Below are 23127 nucleotides of genomic sequence, written 5' to 3'. Positions count from 1 at the left end.
TCTATACAAGTAGACATTTTTTTCTCATGAAGCCAGGATTTGTCGATGCTTTTTATACACTGCACTTTTAATGATTTTGACTTCTTTGCTTATTTACTAATTCGTTTTTAGCATCTCAATCATAGCATATATGTTGCGTTCAGGAGCAGAAAACAGGTTGGCGTTGAGGATGTTTACTACAGTAGTTTATTGTATGAAAATAAACAGAGTAAAAGTCGGTATCACTGCATTTAGTTAACATATTTGTTTTCTGTTTCCCCTAAACACAGATGTGTGGATATATATTCTACTAAATGTATTTTTCAGTTAGCTGTGTTACTTTAATCTGAACCCTGAACTCTAGCCTAACTACCACGTGCGAACTGAAAAGTAACAGTCGTTCATTCTAACTGCCAAAGTTAGACGCAGGGCAAGATGCAGAACAACGTTCAGATTCCCTGTCCTGACTTTGACGAGTCTTATAACTGAATGGAGGCAAAGAAGAGCACACCATTTGCCTTTTGCATGTTTATATAATTCTCATGTAAGTCACTGCTTAAATTTCTTAACCAAAAGTTATAAAACTATAGCATTATTTCTCACAACCTTATATGTGAGAGGCATCTTAATTTTAAAAAAAAATTATAATTAATTTTTTCCTCATCAATCTACACTCAGTACCCCATAATGACAAACATATCAACCTCATGGCTTGGATTTTGCTGCCATATGCATTGTCTGTGAGGCCTTACAGGTGTGAGCCTTTCCAAATCATGTCCAATCAATTGAATTGATCACAGGTGGACTCCAATCAAGGTGATCACAGATGATCAAGCAAAATTGGAGGCACCTGAGCTACATTTCCAGTGCCACAACAAAGGGTTTCAATACGACATTTATGTGATATTTCAATTTTTTTTTGTCTTTTTAATGAATTCGCAAAACAATCTTAAATCCTGTTTTCGCAATGTCATTACTTTCTGAATGCACTGTATCACCTGTATCTCGTACCTTTAAACATGAGAGACATAGTTCTTTTCTGACTGTGATACTGATTCTTCTCCACATCTACAATGACTACAACCACCAATAAAACAATGACTCACAGTAAACAAGAGTCACTTTGGAGATTTAATAGAGCATTTTTAAGAGGGCAATGGATAAACAAAGAACTAGATGAGGCGAACAAAATAATAAACTTGAGCCGTTAATAATCTTTGTGTTGCCTGTTTCAATGGAAAATAATGCACCCATGTGCGTCATGTGCACACCTAGTAAGCTGACATCCTATCATGACCTCATTTCATCACCTTTTTATCAGCACTCTGTGACGTTAAGCTGGCAGTCCTCGTGCAAACTTCAACTCCCCTCTGCTGCAGTTAACTCCCCTCGGCTGCTGCTGCTGACCTGGAAGAGCTATGGATCATTTTAATGATCTTATTGCAACAGAGCTACATGGACAGTCCCATGTTAGTTTTTTCATAGAAGGAAAATATGTGATGATAAACTGCAGGAAAATATGAGTCACACATGAGATGCATTGTGTAACTGTTATGTTGTTCTTAAATTCTGGCCTGTTGTTGTGTACAATGTTTATGAAGATATTCTCACCATGCAGATACCCTTTGTTCAGGAGATGAAAAAGACAAATCTGTAGGAAATAGCTTTTAAGGAAATCCTTTGAACACATTTTTTTTGGGATGAAGTTCATAAGTGGTAGATGAGCCATGTGAACATAAGTGGTCCAAAGCCAATGAAAGATTTGCAATATTAGGCCTAACTCCTCAAGAGGAAGTATTTGCTCTTGTCTGCTTGACACACCGTCAAGTTGTAAATGTATGGAAATATCCTGGAAGGTGTGTTTCTGTAAAGTCTCGTCTCCTAAAAAGTATGATCCTATACAACAAAACTGCATTGTTAATTATGTTTCTTCCGTATCATGGTTTGTATTTGATGTATCACAAATGTTTAATCAAAGTCCACATGAGAAGGGGATAAATGGATGAATCAAACACAAGATTTCACCCAGGAGACCTGTGTTCATCTCCCGGGTGAAACCTAAATGTAATTGAGAATGCAGTTTTGAAAAGACAAAAGCCCCACGAGCAGTTAAAACATGATGACGTTGATACAGATTTGAGATAAACTAATATCTCACTGTTAGACACTGATGTTGTTCTATATTACATTTTGACATATTTTTATGACATTGTTTGGTTCCATAGCACTTTTAGCTACAACAATAGAAAGATATGATTAATGAAACACATATTAGTATTCTGTAGTCACTATGCTACTTTTATTTGGCACTTTTTCCTTGAGGTAAAAACAAAAAAAGGATTGTGAAGCATGGCAACATATCCTCATAAAATGGGTCGTATGATATCTTCACGTTATTTCTTGCCTTTTTGTGCATTTTCCTACGTATATCCAGCAACTAACTACTTGGTTAGGTTAAGGAAAAGGCTGTGGTATGGGTTAAAATAACTACAGAAGTGGAGTTACTTAAGTATGAAAGTCATGTGACAAATAAGTCAACGTTGACTTCTGGGTTTCACACCAGACACAAACAGCGGCTTCCTTGGTAAAAGATAAAAGGTGTTTTTAGACCCTCCCATCCACAAAGACCTCCTCCGTATCTTTGTCGCTCTTTATACTACGTTACCTGTCCTAGGTCACGTTTACATGAACGACATAAAAATGTATTATATGAGCTATGAAACAATTGCAGTGCATTCTTTTTCGTAGGTGTAGTTACGAACAGTGTACGAGAACAGCCTGAGCCTAGTTTTGTACAGGGACATACTGAGGTCATGGCTCACATTCAACAGCATGACACATTGATTTTGTGGAGTAAAAACAGTCATGGAAGCGTGAAAGAATTGTTGAAAACTGTATACAATTTAATTGTCACCACATGATAATTTACAGAGCTTCAGAACAGCATCTAATGGTAGCACTGTTGCATTTGTCATATTCATAAAAATGCATTCATTGTACAGAATGCTAGCACCATAAAAAGCATACAAAAATCTTCCCAAGCCATCCGTTTGCAAAGTGAAATGATAAAAAAAAAAATTTAAACACAATGTCTCAGTGGTAGAAAATATCTCCCCTTACATACTACAGTTTTTCAATCACTCAACCAGGAGCACTGGAGATGCGTTCAGTCTCTGCGATGAGCCCGAAGGTGTTTTCTCTCTGTTGGATTCACTCCCTTGGCTTAGGGTGACGCCTGACCATCTTTGGTCTCCTCCTTCTCGTTCCAGCTGTGAAAGAGGAGTTAAGAGTTGATGGAGGAAATTAGAGGTGCAAATAAAGACAAGGACAAAATAAAACATGTCAAGGTGGTATGAGACATGTGTTGACTAGGTGGAAGGACTCAAAGGTACATACTGGAAAGTATAAAAGTGAAAAGAGTGAAAGAAAAATCAAACAATGATAATTTGTGGTTAAAGAGTTGACTTTTGCTGTGCATATTTTCCAGCAGTGATTATGTGGTTTTTGGCAAACTCTTTTTAGTCTGATCCAAGATTGGTGTTGATGAATGTGTCATCAACTAACTATGCTCTCACCTGAAGCTTTCCTGGCAGAAGCGAATCCACCTCCCTCTGTGAAACAAAGAGACAAAACAGTCAATCACTGCGTTGAGGCACAGACACACACACACACACACATACAGACACACACACACACACACACACACACACACACACACACACACACTCACACACACATGCAAGTGAAATTCAAAATCTGAGCAGATCAGATGCAGTTATGAGTATTGACCTTGAATGAGTTTGGCAATTCTCTCCGATTCCTCCTTCATCAGCATTGGGTTGCCGTGGATGGTGGTGATCTTAGAGAAGTCCGGGCCTGACGTTCATAACAAAAACCATTAGATCACAAAATACTGAACAATTTAACATATGAAATCAAGTATGGGGTTAGATCAATTCAAAAAGCTGTGAGAAGATGCATGAAAGTTCTTCAATCTAGACTGTTTTAGCTCTTCAAAGGAGTGAACATGTTAAGAGAAACTGACCTGTTTCACCCGTATCAAGATTTCCACCTGTGGTAAATAAATCATGTTGTGTCATCACATCTATGTCAAAACCTTTGTGAAGACCAAATTTGATCATCTAACCTTCAGGAACTTACCTTCGTTAACTCTTGTAACCTTGGTAATGGTGGGTTTTCCTTTAATGACTCTGGTTCTGGCTACTTTGGTGATGGAAGGCTCTCCCTCAATGACTCTGGTTAAGTGTGTGATGGAAGGCTCTCCCTCAATGACTCTGGTTAAGTGTGTGATGGAAGGCTCTCCCTTAATGACTCTGGTTAAGTGTGTGATGGAAGACTCTCCCTCAATGACTCTGGTTAAGTGTGTGATGGAAGGCTCTCCCTTAATGACTCTGGTTAAGTGTGTGATGGAAGGCTCTCCCTCAATGACTCTGGTTACGTGTGTGATGGAAGGCTCTCCCTCAATGACTCTGGTTAAGTGTGTGATGGAAGGCTCTCCCTCAATGACTCTGGTTAAGTGTGTGATGGAAGGCTCTCCCTCAATGACTCTGGTTAAGTGTGTGATGGAAGGCTCTCCCTCAATGACTCTGGTTAAGTGTGTGATGGAAGGCTCTCCCTCAATGACTCTGGTTAAGTGTGTGATGGAAGGCTCTCCCTCAATGACTCTGGTTAAGTGTGTGATGGAAGGCTCTCCCTCAATGACTCTGGTTAAGTGTGTGATGGAAGGCTCTCCCTCAATGACTCTGGTTAAGTGTGTGATGGAAGGCTCTCCCTTAATGACTCTGGTTACTTGTGCGATGGAAGACTCTCCTTCAATCACTGTGGTCACCTTGTTCACAGATGACTCTCCATGAATCACTCTGGTCACCTTTGTTGCATCAGGGACTGTAGAGAGGGAGTGGTCACATGAGTATACTTTCATTAAGAAGGAAGACAGGTTATCCTTTGAACACACTCTATCAGTATGTCAAGTCATCAAAGCATGCAGAACAGATAGAGGCGACTGTGTGTAGGATATTAGGTTGCATTTTAATAACCGCTGCTGTTACACTCCATGGTCCGGTGAGCTGCTCCCAATGGACAGATTGAATTTTCTAATCTGTTGTGTTTCAAAAATCACATACGTTTCAATTTTATACATTTACAAGTTTGGGTATTTAAAGAATCAGTATCTATCTACTGATTTAAATAATGCAAAAGGAAAAAAGTGTGACGTGTTACATAATCACACATTTTTCTCAAGTTAATTCACATCTGGAGCCAGATATCTCTGTAAAACCCTTTAACTCCTCTTTTGAATCAGCTTCAACAGAAACTTATTATTTTTTCACTTCTTTTTATATTTTCTGATTCTGAGCGATGATCTTTTAATGCGACATTATTTATTTGAGTTATAAAGAGATGAAAGCTTACAGGTTTGTGTTTGTATCCTTCTAGTCCCTTGATATGTGGCCGAGTCCAGTAATCAGAGCCAGATTCATGTCTGTCTTTCAAACAAAGTGTGTGTGTGTATATAACAAGTGTGAATGATTATGATGCATGGTTTTACAGCCATTTGTGCAGTTGATCATTCATAAACAGGTTTTATTATTTTCAAAGTTCTGTCGACCAAAACTAAAACTTTTTGGAATCTGTGCCATTTGAATTCAAACCTCTAAATATACAGTATAATAATATGATGAATAGTTTGTTTGCTTTACAAAGATGAATCCCTCTTTTGGCATTCTTTTAGCATAAAATTGAAACCTTTAAAAATGAAAAGCCCCTGAGGTCCAAACCTTCAGCTCTATAGTCATGGCATGTGTCTAATTACCTTTCAAAAAATTGTAATTCATCTCTCCTATGTACCCAATATATGAAGTCTCCCATCTGTGTGAAAGTGCACTGGACTATGCCCAGCTGGATGAGCATCATCCAAGAGTCCTCTATGGTCTTTGACTCTGTTATGCTTTGACAGCCTAATTACCACATCCCTAAAGGAGCTGATTAAATATACCAAGAGGTCCAAGTGGATTTGTGCAATCGTGAGAGTGAATAATCAGAGGAACAACTGTGGAAGAGGCTTGAATGGAGCGATGACATGCAAGTAACATGCTTTTTGCTTCAGATTGGATTTCAACTGAAGACTGGTAAATGGACTGTACTGTACTTGTATAGCGCTTTTCTAGTCTTTCCACTCAAAGCGCTTTCACACTACTTGTCATCATCACTTATTCACCCATTCACACACTGACAGGCAGGGGCTAAGTGCCACCTGCCTATCAGACGAACTCTTTCACACACACCATAGGCACGGGAGCAATTTTGGGGTTGAGTGTCTTGCTTGTCTTTTAATCATGTAGTTAGTAATAGGGGTCTTACCTGTTTCAACATGTATAGTTGTGATGATCCTCCCTGTGAAGTAACACAAGTAGTTTTAAGTTGTTACAACTGCATTTATATTCATGAGTATTCATATTCATATGATATGTCATGAGTGCTAAAGAGACTTACTGATGAACGTGAGTGGAATCTCATTATAAGAAAATCCCGAAACAAACTGAAGAACAAAAAGCATAGAATGAAATGCACAAGACTCACAAAATAATAGAAAGATTTGCTTTGATCTATGCATATCCAAACTGTGTATTCTATCTTCGATCTACCTTTATCTGGATGTACTTAATGAGCTTCTTCAGAAGGACCAGGAAGTCCTGGCGGCCCACGGGAAGAGCTGTAAGTAATATACATCATCAACATAGCATAACATAATCCATCCCAGCACAGTGTGCACATTGCATGATTGCATAATAATGGTCTGGTGTTCTCACCCGCAGGATAGAGAACATTCTTCACCACATGGATCACACCATTGGTTGCCATCAGGTCACTATCTGGCACATCCACAGAATTGACATGAATAGAGTTGTTTACCTGTCAAAAACAGAAAAAAACACTATATGCACATCTATTTTCAAGGGTATCAATAAACACATTCTTATTTTGAGACCTACGTCAGCTACCACCTAAAAACATTACCAGACTTAAAGATGTGTCATTTTATAAAATGGTTTCACATGAGAGGTTTAAATATCAGGTGAGACTTAATAGGAATCCCAGGCAGTGTGCTGCACTGTCGGAAGTGAGATGTGAGCATACCTATTTTTTTGCAATTTAAGGTAGAGGTTACTGAAGGTGGACATGCTGAGTCAGTAAGGGATATGTTTCCCTTCGCCTTTGGCTTCTCTGGCTCTCTCTCACTCATCAATTTGATCCAGATCAGTAGTTTTTAAAAGCCTAACCAGATGTTTTAATGAATCCCCGTCCCGATGGGGAATTATCTCAAACAAGCTGTGTCCATTAAGGAATTCCTTGGCTGATAACGTGATCAGCGAGACAGGAGAAAGAGGGAAAGGAAAATTGAGGTAATGGGTGAAATTAAATGACTTGAAGACTGAAGAGCAGGAGTAAGGCAGACATAGAATAATGGCCGGTGGAGGACATTAGATTGGGAGGTGAGGAGTGGTGGGTGAATACCGAGAGTGGGCGTTGATGGAAACGACAGAAAGCCAGGTTTTATTACTTCTGGTCTTTCTCCAGAGATATTCAGCTTTGAAGTAATAGATTAGCACTGTCTCTTTGATGCTTTTGTTTAAATGAGAATGTGGGGAAAAATTAGTTTGAGCTTCACATTGGAGGCTTTGAGAAAACGAAACGTGTGGTAATTTAAAACTTAATACATAATACAAAATATGTTCTTGACGGGAAAAAATCAGCTTTTTCTTCAATTGACAATTTACTACATTTCCCAGAGTTCCTTTTTGTAATCAAACCTGGGCAGGCATTGAAAGCTAGCTACTAGTTTGTGGTGCTGATGCAACCTACAAATGATTTATCCCTGTTTGATTGTTGAATGACAGATTCAGGAAACCAGTTGTGTCTCTTTGACTCTCAGGACACAAATACAGACTTAAGTGATAGATTGTACATACAGACATAACTTGCAGGTTATTGCCCTGGAGGGTTTTGAGCAGATTGGTCACTCCTCCCTCTAATCCTCCATTGATGAAGATGCCATTACTGAAGTGGTACAGCAGAATGATCCTCAGAGCATTCAGGTCACCTGTCAATGACAGCAAAAGGCAAACATGATTTACATACTGAGAGCTAGCATTATTCATTGTTTTCTCCCCTCATCCCTGCATCGTACAACTTTAAATCAGTACAAACTAGCAAAGGGAGAGATACATGAAAGGATTTGGATGTGTGGTCATATCAGTAGAGTACGCACTCTTGAGCAGAGCAAAGTCCTCTCTATTGAGATCAACAAAGGCATCGTCGGTTGGTGCAAAGATGGTATAGGAGCCTTCCTGCTTCAGCAGATCAGTCAGGCCTGCTGTCTCCATCAGTGACAGAAAAATCCTACGTTTGTAAAAAAAAAAAGAAAAAGAAAAAAAATAGAAAGAGGAAAGTCAATTCACACAATAACCATACAGAACAGTACTGCAGGAATGAAATGAAGCCTACATTTAAGAGCATGCGCAGGTTCATTTTGTACTCTTTTGGGTTCATGGAAATGATAATGATGTTGATGATTCACAATCCAAAAAGGCAGCAACAACATAATAAAAGAACATTTTGTGCCAGTTCTGTCAATTTCAGTTTTACATCACAGTGTGTTTCAGACTGAACAAACTCAGGAGATCAACTTTCTCCGCAAGGAAAAGAACAGCTCTGGCTATAATGGAATAATTAGTCCTAAGCTCGGAAGAGATCAGGTTTTATGTCGTGTTTGAGCCAAAAACCTTCAGGGTGTTGTTCATTTTAGACAGGAGGATTATGGTTTTGGAAATGTGACATGATTGAGTTTGGCTTTGAATTTAAGTGATACTTGTGTAGTCCCATTCACGCATCTGCTTCTACATCTGCTTCATCATCAACCTCTACTGGTGCCAATATCTGTGGCAGAGCCAGAAAATGTGAAATGTGGATGGTGAGGCATTGCACTCACGGTTGCAAAATGTACTGTCAGGAAAGAATATATGTGTATATATATATATATATATATATATATATATATATATATACATATATATATATATATGTATATATATATACATATATATATATATATATATATATATATATATATATATATAAACAAATAAACAATCATTACATTCAGAACAAGTACAGCAAAACAATCCATAAAATAAGTTCTTACTGAAACCGTCTGTCAGCGATCAGGAGCTCGTAGGTTGTTTTCTCGGGCGGTTTGATGAGAGTCCTCATAACATGGAGGGCACTATTGCTTCCCTCTTTACCGCCGCGCACCATACATGCGTTTTCTATGCACACAGCCTAACAAAGGAGAAGAACATTCAGAGAGCAGGGTAACAGGCCTAAAAGTCACTGTACAAATATGGTAACTATTTAGCTTAATGCCACATTGTCCTGTTTGATTGCAATCAATAAAAACGAAGAATACAAAGGTTTCTGTGAGGAAATCAAACCCAGCTGTTCCTAATATGTGAACCACCAGAGCACAAACACTTCATCTGCCAAGAGCTGGAGTAATTACCTGTTTTATTGCATTTGCTTTCAATTGAAAGATTGCCAGATCATGTTAACACTTGGTAAGGGGACCAGTCATTTCTTTCAGGTTTGCAATATGGAAGCCGACCATCTCCATTGTCTTTCCACAACTTATTTTTTTCTCTCTCTTTTCCTGTTCCTTTTTGACTCTGTTTGACTTTCTAATACAACAATACACATATAAACACACACACACACACACACACACGCACACACACACACAGTTCTCACAGTGCGGTAAATGAAGACTCTGATCAGTTTGCCAGCCAGTGTTTCCAGCATCTGTCCATTGTAGAGCTCACTCAGTGTAACTTTCAGCTTCAAGACGTGGTTTTCCAAAATTAATTTCATCAGGCTCTGCTCTGTTGACATCACCTCAGCTGACAAACAGAGACAAGTTACAGATTTAAAATGACTCGGTTAATGTTACATGTAAGTCCTTACTAAACATTTCTTCCTCTGGATGACTTAAAAAGTTCTAGTGAAAGGTTTAAAATGAGTGAGTATATTTTTGATCTGTGAAAGACAACATATTACTTTTCTTTCAAATCCTTGCTCAAGATCAATCCTCTAAATCACTGTGTGCACCCACAATAACTTGTTTGGAGATCAACTCACTTGTGAAGGCAGCGTTGACAGGAGCAAGGAGGGTATACTCTGTCTTCGAACCCATGGCAGCCGATAAGCCCAATTGAGACACCATGTTGCTAAAAGTGCTCAGGGATTCCCCCATCAGCTCCATCCCTTCCTTGGCTGATATGAATCACATGTTTGTGATCACAGAGAAACAATTTAGCCAAATGATTTGAATAGATATCAATATTTGCTGAGGGAGAATATTTAAGATGTGTTTTACCTGAGTCAGGGATGAGCACCTGGTCGATGAAGTGGATGACGCCATTGGTGGTGACAACGTCCTTCTTCAGCACCATCTTGATTCCATTGACTGTCAAACTGTCGCCATCACAGCCGATCTCTATGGTGCTGCCCTCTGCTGTCTCATAGACTGACCCTGCCATGATTGCTTCTGAACACTGGATACTGTTCAACAGGTGGTAGTTCACCAGGGCTGGTGGGTCGGAGTGTAAGAGAGAAAGATAGTGTGAAACAGAAAAAAATTGCTGATGTTTTAAACACTTTGTGGGTTGCCTGTGTAGTTATTTTTGTAATCTGGTTGCACAATCCGAGGTTTACAGTTCTGATTCTTACGTCCACACTGACACAGACACATTATTTCAGCTCTTGTAGAAATATTTACCCACTTCTGTTAACGTTTAGATATGGGATTACACCCCCTGACTGAGTCCAACGGTCAAATTTAACAATGCCTGGCCTGCAAAAGCAAAGCAATTACAACATGAAAAACCATTCCAAACCCACAAAACTTCAAATGCAATCGGTGTCGAACTGCAGGCCAAATCACTCTTTACTTCCCTTTTAGACCAAGACACAAGGCTCAATATCATCTTTATTTTGGAGGCTGTTGCTCTATGGTTGGTCAGTAAAGCCTGTTTTCCAAGTGTCTGTGAATGTATCTGAGGTTAAATAGTGTCCCCTGAGGGAGCCACTCACTGAGGACACCGCGTACTGGCTTCATGCTAATAGACGTTCCTGGCACGCCAGTGATAAGCTGCAACTGTGGAGACATGAATTTCCTGCTTTCATTGTGTGGTTTGCTTTTTTTGTGAGTGTATGTCTACTCTTTACTCCTGAGAACTTGATGGGTAGCCCAACTACATTTTGACATGCTTTTGGGGGGAATTTGCAGAAATGGTTTGTAAAATGGTTTCAGTAGTTTTGACATTAACCTGTCAGCATGCATTAAGCATTCAATATTCATCCTGAGGAGGACATACTGCAACAAATGTCATGGCATGGAAGATATTTCACAAAACCAAACCTCTCGTTGGCATTAGGAGATCCCCAACTCATTAGGCTACTTTATCTGGGAATGAATGAATGTACAGCATTTTGTGTCAATCTATCTCGATGATGTTGAGATATTTTAGTCTGGAGCAAGTGAACTGACTGGTCAGCCAGCTTAAGCTACAGCAGAAATATCTAAGTGTTCAAACATTTTGCACATTAAAATCAACCAAAGCATGGTATGTTAGCAGTTTATGTCATCATTAGTGTGTCCCATGTACAGTGTACCTGCAATTACAGCCTTGTCTCCCATGATACGCTCCAGGTAGCCTGGGCTCAATTTGTCGAAGGCTTCATCAGTGGGAGCAAACAGAGTATAGTGGCCAGGCTGGTCCAGCTTGTCCATCATACCAGAAGCCAATACTGAATCCTGGGAAACAAGAAGGCAGTGTGTCTCACATTTTGTCATTCTGAGATAAACGAAACACACATCAGAGTTTCGGATTTATACTATTTTGAATCAGCATTATAGTTTTACACACATTCTACTTCCGGCACATTCAAATGTAACATTGGTTTTGTAGCCCATCTCCAGCTTAGAGTGCTTTTTGTATTACATACTCTGAAGGTGGAGAGCTCATCGGTGACATCCAGGACTTCCTTGATGTTGTTGCCAACACCGCTGATGACCCGATCAATGACATGCACCACACCATTTGTGGACACCTGATTACCAAGGATGATCCTGGCACAGTTCACTGTCACAATCTGCACGAAGAGGAAATGTTATATTAAGCCAAGACCATCATTACGGTCAGAAGTCCTTTATAGACACAATTCAATCATGTGTTCATGCAATGTTGTGCATTTCAACAAACTGACCCCATTGGAGTAGTGGTTGATGTAGAGCCCCAGGTCATTGTACATGGAAGTGAAAGTCATGTCGTTCTTCATGTCTTTGGTCAAAATCCTGCCTTTCACCATGTGGAAGTGAAGAGCGTTGTACAGCTCAATGTTCACGTTGCTCACCAGTGCAGACCGTACATCCTAAAGGAAATCACAACATTAAGGGCAGCAAGTTTGAGTAATATAGTAGTATATTGCATTTATTTGTATTCTCTTGGAAAAGTTTGAAACCTTCAGTCCACTCACAGATTCTACCAGATCCCAGGCTCCATTGCTAGGTGCAAACATGGTAAAGGAGCCTTTGCCTTCAATTTCCTCTCTCAGCTTGGACATGTCAGAGTATTGCTGTGTGGTCGTAGCCTTTACGAGCCCCAGCGTTCCATAGACATGGTCAATGGGAGCCACTGGGGGGAAGCAGAGGAATTCAGACTAGTCTATAGTACGAGTGAATACACATTTAGAATTTACCAGAAAAGAAGACAGAAAAGGGGCTGTGGTGAGAGCCACTTACCTGCAGGGCATCCTCTCATACCCTCCAGCTTGATGTACCCAGGACAGCATTCATATAGGACCAGGCTTCCAAAAGATAACACAAATAACACAAATATGTCAGACTTGTGATACAATAGATTAACTAATCTTGATAAACATAAATTAATGACATTCATACACAGACTTGAACATGAATGAAAGTAAGAAAAACACCCTCCGGAGCTGTAATAGGCGAGAATGACGAGCGCTGAGACTAAGAACAGTGAGGACATTTAAGACAGAGGAGAAAGGCTGCACAGAGACAGGATCTTACTCACCAAATACAAAATCCATAATTGGGCAAAGCACATTTAAAAGTCAAAGCAGAAAAAAAGTGACAGTGTAAGAAAACATCCAAAAAAGCAAGCAGGTCAATGAGAATAAAAAAGACAATAAAAACACCATTAACATCAAAATGGTCCATTAAACAGGCAGAGTGTGCACAACTCTCAGCAGGCCAATCACAGAGAACAGCTGGAATGGACTCAATCATCCCAGCAAATGAAAAAGATAACATCCCCAAATGTCAACATGCAAACCAGACAGGGGTGTCTGGTGCCCCTCAGCTGCACTTTATGTTGGCCATTAATCCAACTCACAAGGAAGTCTCCAAGAAAATACAGATATACAGTCATACTTCTCGTGAACAAGCGATAGGTTGAGGCTTTAGGGCTGAAGAAGCAGCTTCTGAACTTTGTGAAAACAGAGCTCCAAAAAGTAGAAACTTCTTGGCAGGAAGCTGAGTGGACCTCCTAACACTAAAAGGAGCTGTGCAGCTGACTAGTCAAGCAGTCGTATGGTTTACAGGAAATCAAACTGCATTTCATTGCAATCTTATGAATGAAACAAGGAGGTGTGAGAAAACTGACAGTGTGAGCCACAACTGAGTATTCTGTCAAATTCAGGTTTAATGGAGTAGAATAAGTAGAGTTTTACTGAAAATGAACCGTGGACGGTAATTAAATATTTGATTTGGATTGATCCCAGGCTAACACAAATCTTCCAAGAAACAAACTAGCAGTGAGTCAACATTGGATGCTCAACAATGATCCACCAGAGAAACAGCCGTGGAGTTCCTGACTGCTGGAATAGGTTTAATTGAGGTTTAACCCTAATAACGTCAATACTTCCAGTCTGAGCTTTTTGTGTGTTTGCTAAAGAGGTTTGCTTAGTGAGGCTTGGGGCAGAGTTTCCTGCTTCCTGTTTTACCATGACAGCAATTTCTATATCAACTCTATGCTTTCTCTACAGTGTCCAAAACAAGAAACCGTTTACTTTCCTTTCAGAAATTGAACAGAAGTGATACATTATGCAAGAGACAAATACGCCCTTCATAGCCACTTCAAACACTATCACACACACACACACACACACACACACACACACACACACACACACCTACACACACACACACACACACACACACACACACACACACACACACACACACACACACACACACACACACACACACACACACACACATCTCACTTTTCCCCTTCAACTCCCTTAGATGACTCAAATGTCTTGGCAAACATCTTTAATCCACTTAAATCAGCATTTGTGTGTTTATGCTGTGTGCAATGATACTGAACGGTGAATTGTTCTGCACACGGCCATGCCGCATGTATATCAATCATTCGCTGCGTTGACCCTAATTGTTATTGTGCAAAATGCATAAATATACATGTACAGCTGGCTGTCAGAAAGCTATGAAGTCATTGCTCCCCGACTGTGCTCTGACGGGATAATGGATGCAATACTGAGACAAAACTAGCCAGCACACTGCAAACTAGGCTTTTGGCAGTGTCACCGCATGAGCTGGTTCGATGTGGCTTCCAGATGAGCAGTTGTGGAAACACAGGGCATGAATACACACACTAACACACGTACACACAGTGCACTCACACATAAACACTAGGTGGGGTTGTGTGGCATCAGATAAAATCATTACAGTTTTTTTCTTGTGATGTAATTAAAAATCAACAGTGTCTCTTGTGTCCTCATCAAGGGACTTTTTTTTTCTGCAGTGCCAGTGACTTCCTGAATACTTGCCAACATTTTCCATTTCTATACATGTGAATGCCGTTTCACTGACACTATTGTGATTTAACCACAAATGAAGCACTTGTCCTCTACTCCCTGCATGTCGTGTTGCCACCTAGAGTGCATTACTTTGAAGAAAATCGCTACCACCTGACCCTCCGGCAATGCACCTCAACAGTTCTTTGTGTGAATGAAGGCATCAAAAAATCCCCATGGTATAATTTTACTTATGTTGAGAATTAGAAAAAACAAAAAGCATATTAAATTCACACCAGAGTAATTAGTTCTTTGCGATAGTGGTTTCTAAGAGAATCAGGCCAAGTACTGCGTCAACTGCTGCACCTTCACGACTTGTTTAAACAGGACCTTATTAGCACACCAGCTTGCAATGTACACTGGAACATCCAAATAGCCATGCTATGGACTTAAACAATCTTTCCTAATCTCTCATCAACACCAAATCCCGCTCAGATATAATCACAGCTGGGTGGATTTCCTCCACTGCTCCTGAACAATGTCCTCACTGTGACCACAGACAGAGGGAGAAAGAGAGGCACAATTATGCTGGCTTCGCTTAGGTTCATGTGTGTGTACAACTCCAGCCGAGCCTTACACTCCATCAACACATAAGCATTTCCTATGATCACATATTTTTTGCTGTAATATCTACTCATTCAGCAAGTCATGGCATGAGAAAATATTGCACTGACATAAATCCATCAACAACATGTCCCGCAGAAGCTCAAATATCTAAAGCCATTGATGCACTACAATCTTTTGCTCTTAATCCAACATTTTGGCAAATGACTGTCTCTATATTTGACATATGTAATTCAGGAAAAATCATGTTTTTCCCATTTTATTGTGAATTCTGAAGCATATACAGTACATCACATATGCAAAAACTAAACTAGCACTGTTAAGAACTCTCCCTCAAAGATGGCTAATTTGCCTCAGAATAAAGAGTTTCAACACTCAGTATAATACACATACACACATTCTTCTTGCATGCACACATACAGCACAAATCAAGTACCCACCGAATCTGGTGAAACTAGAGCTACAATATAGCCTCCCGTTTTGCCAAACTGCACACACACACACACTAAAAGCACATGGGCAACATTTTTCCTGAGCACCTGAAACGTGTCAGAGGGGAAGTGGGGCACAAATCACTGTCAAGCAGAGTTCACACCATCAAAAGGCCCACAATAGAGCGAACCCCCGGCCCGCAGGCTACACAGCATGTCCAGACTTGAGAGATGGGGAGGGCTTGATGAGGACAAAAACAAATACTGTATTAATAGAGAGATCGAGGGAGATATATGCTGCAGCTTGGGTCTTTTCTCTTTTCATGTTTAAGAAACCCCTAAAATCCTTAAAAAGACATCTTTAAAATGGTTGCAATTTAAAAGCTCAATCATCATCATCATGGACCCTCAGAGAAGAAAGTGAGATAGCTACGTGTCAGTCAGGGTGACTTTAAGGACACGGAAAGAGCTCGAGGGTCCAGACAACAGGACTCACACAGAGCTGACCTCTATGGTTCATAAAGAAAGGGCATTAAAGAGGTAAACGCAGCGGTGGAATCCACATGTACCGGTACTATCTGACTTGTTTGAAAATTTGGAAATATTCCTGTATATGTGAAGGATGTGTGAAAGCTGGGAGTGGTTTGCACTTTGGGTAAGGTCAATTGGGTTCTGTGCAAATAATAATAATAAAAAAAAACAAATCTAATAAAATCACATAGCAATTAGATCCATTCCCTGTTTTGGTCGAGACTTACGTCTTCTTGCCACAGATGGAGTGTTTGTACCAGTTCCTACATGTGCTGAAGTACTTCTTTTTAGTCCCTTGGACCTGTTGCAGGGCGCACACATTGGGTCTGTAAGAGAAGGGAGGGGAGGAGGTGATGAGGGAGTGACAAGGAAAGCAAGAACCGGGGGTTGAAAAGGGACGTTGAGAGAGGAAGTGGGGAGAGGAGAGAGACAGGTAAGTATTTTGCAGCTTATACATTCAAATCTTGTTTTGTCTAATCTTCTTAATACAAGTCTATTTCAGAAAGCAAGGAAAGATAATTCCTTTACCTTAAATGAAAAATTTCAACTCAGAATCAAATTCAAATGGTAAATTGGGCACATTATTAACAGCAGAAGAGTGAATGAATGTGCCAGACGATATTGAATTTTCCATTATGGCTTAAATCAATAATTTCATCAATATGGCCTACCTGTTTCTCTACTCATGATCGAGTGCTCTTTGTGATTAAAAAAACACCTTAAAACATAGCACAGATATAAAATCTGACTTACGGGTACATACAGTATCTGTGGCTGACTACTGATACTACAATTACTGTGCAAATATTTGTTCAGCATACAAATGCAAACAAGTTGACCAAGGTTGTAAAAATTACCAGTTATCTGCGAAATTAAAAACATGAAAAGCTGCTGCATTGTTCTTTAAGTTTGGCATTGGTCACCTCTCTCTCCCCTCAAACAGTCTTCCAATCCCTCTTTCCCTCCCTTCCCCATGTCCCATCTCCTTACCCTTCTTTCCTGGCCCGTATGCGACTATGGGTGACTATCTTATCATAGGCGGAAGTGTCCACACTGCCTAGAGAGCAGAGTGCCACCAGCACTGAGGTCACCACGAGCAGCTGATGCATCCTGGGGATAAATCAGTCCTCAAGAGCACAAACACACACACACACACACACACACACGCTGTCTTGTAAACACCCGCACACCCCAAAAAAATACGCAGGAGATATGTGAGTCTGAGTCAGAGAGGGAGCCTTTATACAAACTCTCTAGCACACACCCATACCCACCCACTCGCTCTTTACTACTCGCTCTTTACTCCCTCACTGTCTTTTCCATACCACTACATCCTGCTCTCACCCACACACACTCTTCCAAAATCCTCCTTCCTGCTTTGACTCGAATGTTATTGTCTCCCCCTCCCTCACGTTGCTGCACATGGATTTCTCATGAATTTCATTACCACCATCACATCCCAGAGCACCTAGGACACCCCGTACCTCAAACTTCACATCGTTCTACACGCTATAATCATTCTAAGTTTTATATTCCATCTGTGGATTGATTGTTTTTTAAAGAATATATTGTGTTTTGATCCCCATCATGGTTAAAAACAAACAAACAAGTAAGACAGTAATGTAGGGAACGACCGAATTCACGGGGCCCCTTTAAGGAAAGGGGCGTAACCCTGGTGACAGGGGGGGGTTAAAGGGTGGCAGGAAGTGAATGGAGGTTTTTTGTATGGATGGAAATAAACGGACACATGGTACAGCCAAAGGGAATACTCGCCTCCTTGTTTGTTTCCACGCACCTACATTGGTGACCCTGACGCTCCTGGACTCCAGAAGTTAAGATGTCGATACACGCAGTTTCACTGAAACTACCGGAGTTTTGGGAGACGCAAGCGGCGGTGTGGTTCGCCCAAACTGAGGCACAGTTCGCCCTCAGAGACATTTCAGCGGACTCGACGAAATATTATTATGTTGTGGCGGCTCTCGGCAGTTCGACAGCAGGCAGAGTGGTGAGCATTCTGGAAAATCCTCCAGAGAGGGATAAGTACAATACCCTGAAAGACCGGCTGTTGAACATTTTCGGGCTTTCGGACTCTGAGCGGGCTCGCCGGTTGCTTGCTCTGAATGGCCTCGGTGACAGCAAGCCGTCGGAGCTAATGGACAAAATGTTAGCGCTGCTAGGTAAACACGAGCCGGAGTTCCTGTTTACGGAACGTTTTCTGCAGCAGCTCCCGCTGCAGGTGCGGGCCGCTTTAGCCAACACCAGGATTACCAATTGTCGGGAGTTGGCCGAGGAGGCCGATAGGTTCTTTCTGGCGGGCCTACAAAGCTACACGGCCGCATTGAGGCCGGCCCAAGCCACGGCGTGGCCGGGGGAGACAACTATCGTCGCCGCAGCAGCAGCAGCAGCGAGCCAACGGCAGGGAGCTACCGGCCTGTGCTATTACCACGCAAGGTTTGGGCCACGGGCTACAAGGTGTCGTTCACCATGCAGTTTCGGCAGGACGGGAAATGCCAGGGCCGGCGCTCAGTGACTGCCATGAGCGTCGGTTGGGAAGGCAGGCTGCTGTTCATCAGAGACGACGTTTCCGGGCGGCGCTTTCTCTGCGACACGGGGGCGCAGAGGAGCGTTGTGCCTGCATCGCGGGTGGACATGCTGACAAACGGGCAGGGCCCCCCCCTGGAAGCCGCGAACGGTACCCCCATACGCACTTTTGGGACACGGTGCCTGGAGCTGTGTTTTATGGGGCAGCGTTTCAGCTGGGACCATTCCCCTGCTTGGCACGGATTTCCTATGCGCTTATGGACTATTGGTGGACGTCAAGGGCCGCCGCCTGATAAATGCTGTGACTTTTTGGTCTTACCCATGTACACTAAGTGGAGCGGGCTCTACCAGGTTGACTAACATGCTTGCAGCGGCTGATGAGTTTCTGCGTCTGCTGGCCGAGTTCCCAGACCTCTCGCAGCCCACCTTCTCCTCCTCCACGGTCAAGCATGGGGTGGAGCATCACATCTCTACCACCGGCCCACCGGTACATGCCCGGGCCCGGCGCCTAGATCCAGCGAAGCTCACCATCGCCAAGATAGAGTTTGAAAACATGGAGCGCCTGGGCATCATTCGCCGCTCCGACAGTCCATGGGCGTCACCCCTGCACATGTCCCCGAAGCCTGGGGGCGGGTGGCGCCCGTGTGGAGATTATCGCCGGCTCAACGATGCAACGATCCCGGACCGCTATCCGGTTCCACATATTCAAGACTTTTCTACCCACTTGTCGGATAGTGTGGTGTTTTCGAAAGTGGACCTGGTACGAGGTTACCATCAAGTGCCCGTTCACCCGCTGGACATTCCCAAGACTGCGTTGATCACTCCGTTCGGCCTGTTTGAGTTCTTGAGGATGCCGTTTGGCCTTTAAAATGCAGCGCAGACGTTCCAGCGTCTAATGGACACGGTGCTGAGGGACCTGCCTTTCCTGTTCGTCTACCTGGATGACATCCTGGTGGCCAGTTCATCAAGAGCGGAGCATAGATCTCACCACCGGACTCTATTTGAGCGACTCAGCCAGCACGGGTTGATCATCAACCCGGCAAAGTGGCAGTTTGGGTTGACCACCATTGACTTTCTGGGACACCGCATCACAAAGGACGGGGCGCTTCCCCTCCCGGCAAAGGTGGGGGCAGTGACTAACTTTACATGCCCACTCACGGTGAGGGCCCTGCAGGAGTTTTTAGCCATGGTGAACTTTTATCATCGCTTTATTCCCCGAGCAGCGCAAGTGATGCGGCCCCTGTACGAAGCCCTGAAAGGCAAGGCCATCAAACAGCTGGTGGACTGGACTGAAGAGAGGGAACTTGCGTTTGTTGATGCGAAAACAGCTCTGGCAAACGCAACAATGCTGGCACACCCGTCACCTAAGGCTCCGATTGCCATCACCACGGACGCTTCGGACTACGCGGTGGGTGCGGTGCACGAGCAGTGGGTGAAAGGGGCGTGGCAACCGCTGGCTTTCTTCAGTCGACAGTTGCGGCCTAATGAGCGGAAATACAGCACGTTCGATCGGGAGCTCCTCGGCCTCTTTCTGGCCATTCGGCATTTCCGGTTCCTGTTGGAGGCTCGGCCGTTCACTGCATTTGTGGATCACAAGCCACTGACGTTTGCCATGAGTAAGAGCACCGAACCATGGTCTGCGCGCCAGCAGCGGCAGCTCTCCTTCATATCAGAGTTTACCACGGATCTACAGCATGTAGCAGGCAAGGAAAACCTGGTCGCAGACTGTCTCTCCAGGGCTGTCACAGGGGCTGTCCAGTTAGGCTTGGACTATATCAAGATGGCACAGGATCAAGTTACAGACCCGGGCGTCCAGGAGTTGAGGACGGCAGTTACGGGACTGCGGTTGGAGGAGGTCCCGTTTGGCGAAACTGGCGTTACGCTCCTGTGTGACGTCTCCACAGGCCAGCCACGGCCGGTTGTTCCCGATGAATGGAGACAGCAGGTTTTTGATGCTATTCATGGACTGTCACACCCCGGCAAGAGGGCGTCGCAGAAGTTGGTCTCAGCAAAGTTCGTCTGGCATGGGCTGAAGAAGGATATACGGAAGTGGGCAGGGACTTGTGTGGTGTGCCAGCGCTCCAAAGTGCACCGTCACATAAAGACCCCTTTAGCACAGTTTTCGGTTCCAGAAAGGAGGTTCGATCACGTAAATGTGGACTTGGTAGGACCTTTGTCCCCATTCCGTGGTTTCACACATCTCCTCACGATGGTAGACCGAACCACTCGTTGGCCAGAATCTATCCCGTTGTCATCAACAACGTCGGATGAGGTGGCTCGGGCGTTTATTCAGGCTTGGGTCGCCAGGTTCGGAGCCCCAGCTGACGTTTCCTCGGACCGAGGCCCACAGTTTACATCAGAGCTGTGGAATGCAGTGGCAGGAAGCCTAGGGGTGAAGCTCCATCGCACTACCGCCTACCACCCGCAGGCAAATGGATTATGCGAGCGGTTCCACCGGTCGATTAAAGCTGCTCTCCGTGCCAGCCTCAAAGACAGCAGTTGGGTGGACAGGCTTCCGTGGGTCATGTTGGGGCTTAGGACAGCCCCCAAAGACGATCTGCAAGCTTCATCGGCTGAGCTGGTTTATGGACAGCCACTGCGGGTCCCGGCGGAGTTTATCCCCAAAGTCACAGATCCTTGGTCTGCAACCCAGCAGCGGGAAACGCTCCTGGAAAAAGCCAGGCTGTTCAAACCAGTGCCCACGTCGCAGCACGGCTTTCCACAGTCATACGTCCCGTCCAGCCTCAGGTCAGTGGAGTATGTGTTCATTCGCCAGGACAGCCACCGTGGACCCTTTTAACCCCCCTACGTTGGGCCGTTTCGGGTGCTGGAGACCGGAGACAAAACCTGCAAAGTCGACATGGGTGGCAAGCTGGAATACGTGTCGGTTGACCGCCTTAAACCAGCACATCTGGACCTGGACCAACCGGTACGGTTGGCTGAACCCCCACGCGGGGGCGGCCTCGGGCCCTCCCACCTCAGCACGACAAGACCCGGAGGGGGCCTTCAACGGTGGTCCTGCCTCCGGCCCCAGAGACACAGAGTCGGGCTGGTCGGTTGATCCGGGCCCCGAGACATTAATGGTTGGGATTAATCTCGGGAGTTCGTGAATTCTGGGGGGGCGCATGTAGTAAACGGACACATGGTGCAGCCAAAGGGAATACTCGCCTCCTTGTTTGTTTCCACGCACCTACAGTAACTTATTAAAAGTCATCCTATTTCTCAAACACACAGGCAGAAAGCACACCTCTGAAATTTGGCAGCCAAATATGTGAGTTAAATTGACTGAAATGTTTTTAATAGGCTATGAAATGAGGCTGTAAATCAAACTCAAAGACCTGTACTGATATGTCTGAGTAGATGATGGGTTTACACTTTGCTTGATAGAAGCCTTAATATATTTTTACCATCCGTCCCCTGGGATACCGGTCTCCTCATTACCTTCACGATGTGGATTCAGCCTTTCCTCCCCTGAACTCCCATTTGTGCTCCGGCTCCTCTTTTATCCCCTTCATCCTCCCTGCTGTCATGTTCATCGTTTATCAGCTTCTTCCCCGGTCCCAACTTTTACAGCTGTCGCCGTCTCTTTTGTTGAAGCCAGATCTGATACTGCGTCATGTACAGTCTTGACTTGTGAGCATGAACAAGTATGCATCTAAACTGAGAAACATGTAAGAAAGGACACTTTTGATGATGACTTGAGAGCTAAATCCTGTGGTTTATACCACAAAGGTGACCACACACAGACAGAGGGCACCTAGGTAAATGTTTAGTTTCTTATATTTAATACATATAATGCAGTAAAGCAACGATAAGAAAGTTTTCCCTGAGGCATCCTTGGCTAACAGTAATGAACAGGGGGAAGAAATGAAGATTGTCTTCTTTGAATGATTCATTGAAATCACTACAGCACATCAAAGATTGACTCACTCTTTCTGAACTGGCATGACCCCTCTGGTCCCCGGGAGGACAGCAGCATGCAGGAAGCTGAGCTGTCTCCATCAGGGCATCCTCCCTTTGGAGATAACTTCTTGTCTATGATGCTATTTTAGCATTCAAGACAAACTTTACAGACTGGGTACACACCTATTCAGCCCAGTCT

At 43.2% G+C, this 23127-nt stretch overlaps 1 protein-coding gene across 1 annotated transcript; it reads right to left on the bottom strand.

The window, feature by feature from the left end:
• Positions 1 to 2859: 2859 nt before the first annotated feature.
• On the bottom strand, positions 2860 to 17705 carry LOC306787676 (periostin-like). Its single transcript, XM_079282889.1, has 22 exons — positions 17475 to 17705; positions 16712 to 16810; positions 12857 to 12921; positions 12592 to 12749; positions 12322 to 12486; positions 12061 to 12207; positions 11728 to 11869; positions 10430 to 10642; positions 10192 to 10326; positions 9805 to 9953; positions 9203 to 9339; positions 8270 to 8400; positions 7971 to 8101; positions 6810 to 6912; positions 6645 to 6712; positions 6493 to 6538; positions 6361 to 6393; positions 4141 to 4884; positions 4025 to 4051; positions 3769 to 3855; positions 3555 to 3590; positions 2860 to 3248 (listed from the first exon to the last, which is right to left on the bottom strand). Exons 1-22 carry the CDS (start codon positions 17591 to 17593, stop codon positions 3190 to 3192), a joined length of 2994 nt encoding a protein of 997 aa, XP_079139015.1. The 5' UTR covers positions 17594 to 17705; the 3' UTR covers positions 2860 to 3189.
• Positions 17706 to 23127: the final 5422 nt, after the last annotated feature.

The sequence above is a fragment of the Melanostigma gelatinosum genome (assembly GCF_949748355.1).
Source record: "Melanostigma gelatinosum genome assembly, chromosome: 14".
Classification (NCBI taxonomy): Eukaryota; Metazoa; Chordata; class Actinopteri; order Perciformes; family Zoarcidae; genus Melanostigma; species Melanostigma gelatinosum.
Note: the sequence above shows the minus strand (reverse complement) of the source record. Positions and strands in the feature narration are given on the sequence as shown.

Bases quoted from the DNA above. Each gene is read 5' to 3' on its own strand.
- LOC306787676 (XM_079282889.1), bottom strand. From the start codon at position 17,593: ATGCATCAGCTGCTCGTGGTGACCTCAGTGCTGGTGGCACTCTGCTCT. The intron at 4,052-4,140 runs GTAAGTTCCTGA...TATTTACCACAG, and splicing joins GGTTACAAGAGTTAACGAAG to GTGGAAATCTTGATACGGGT. The intron at 3,856-4,024 runs GTCAGTTTCTCT...TATGAACGTCAG, and splicing joins TCTTGATACGGGTGAAACAG to GCCCGGACTTCTCTAAGATC.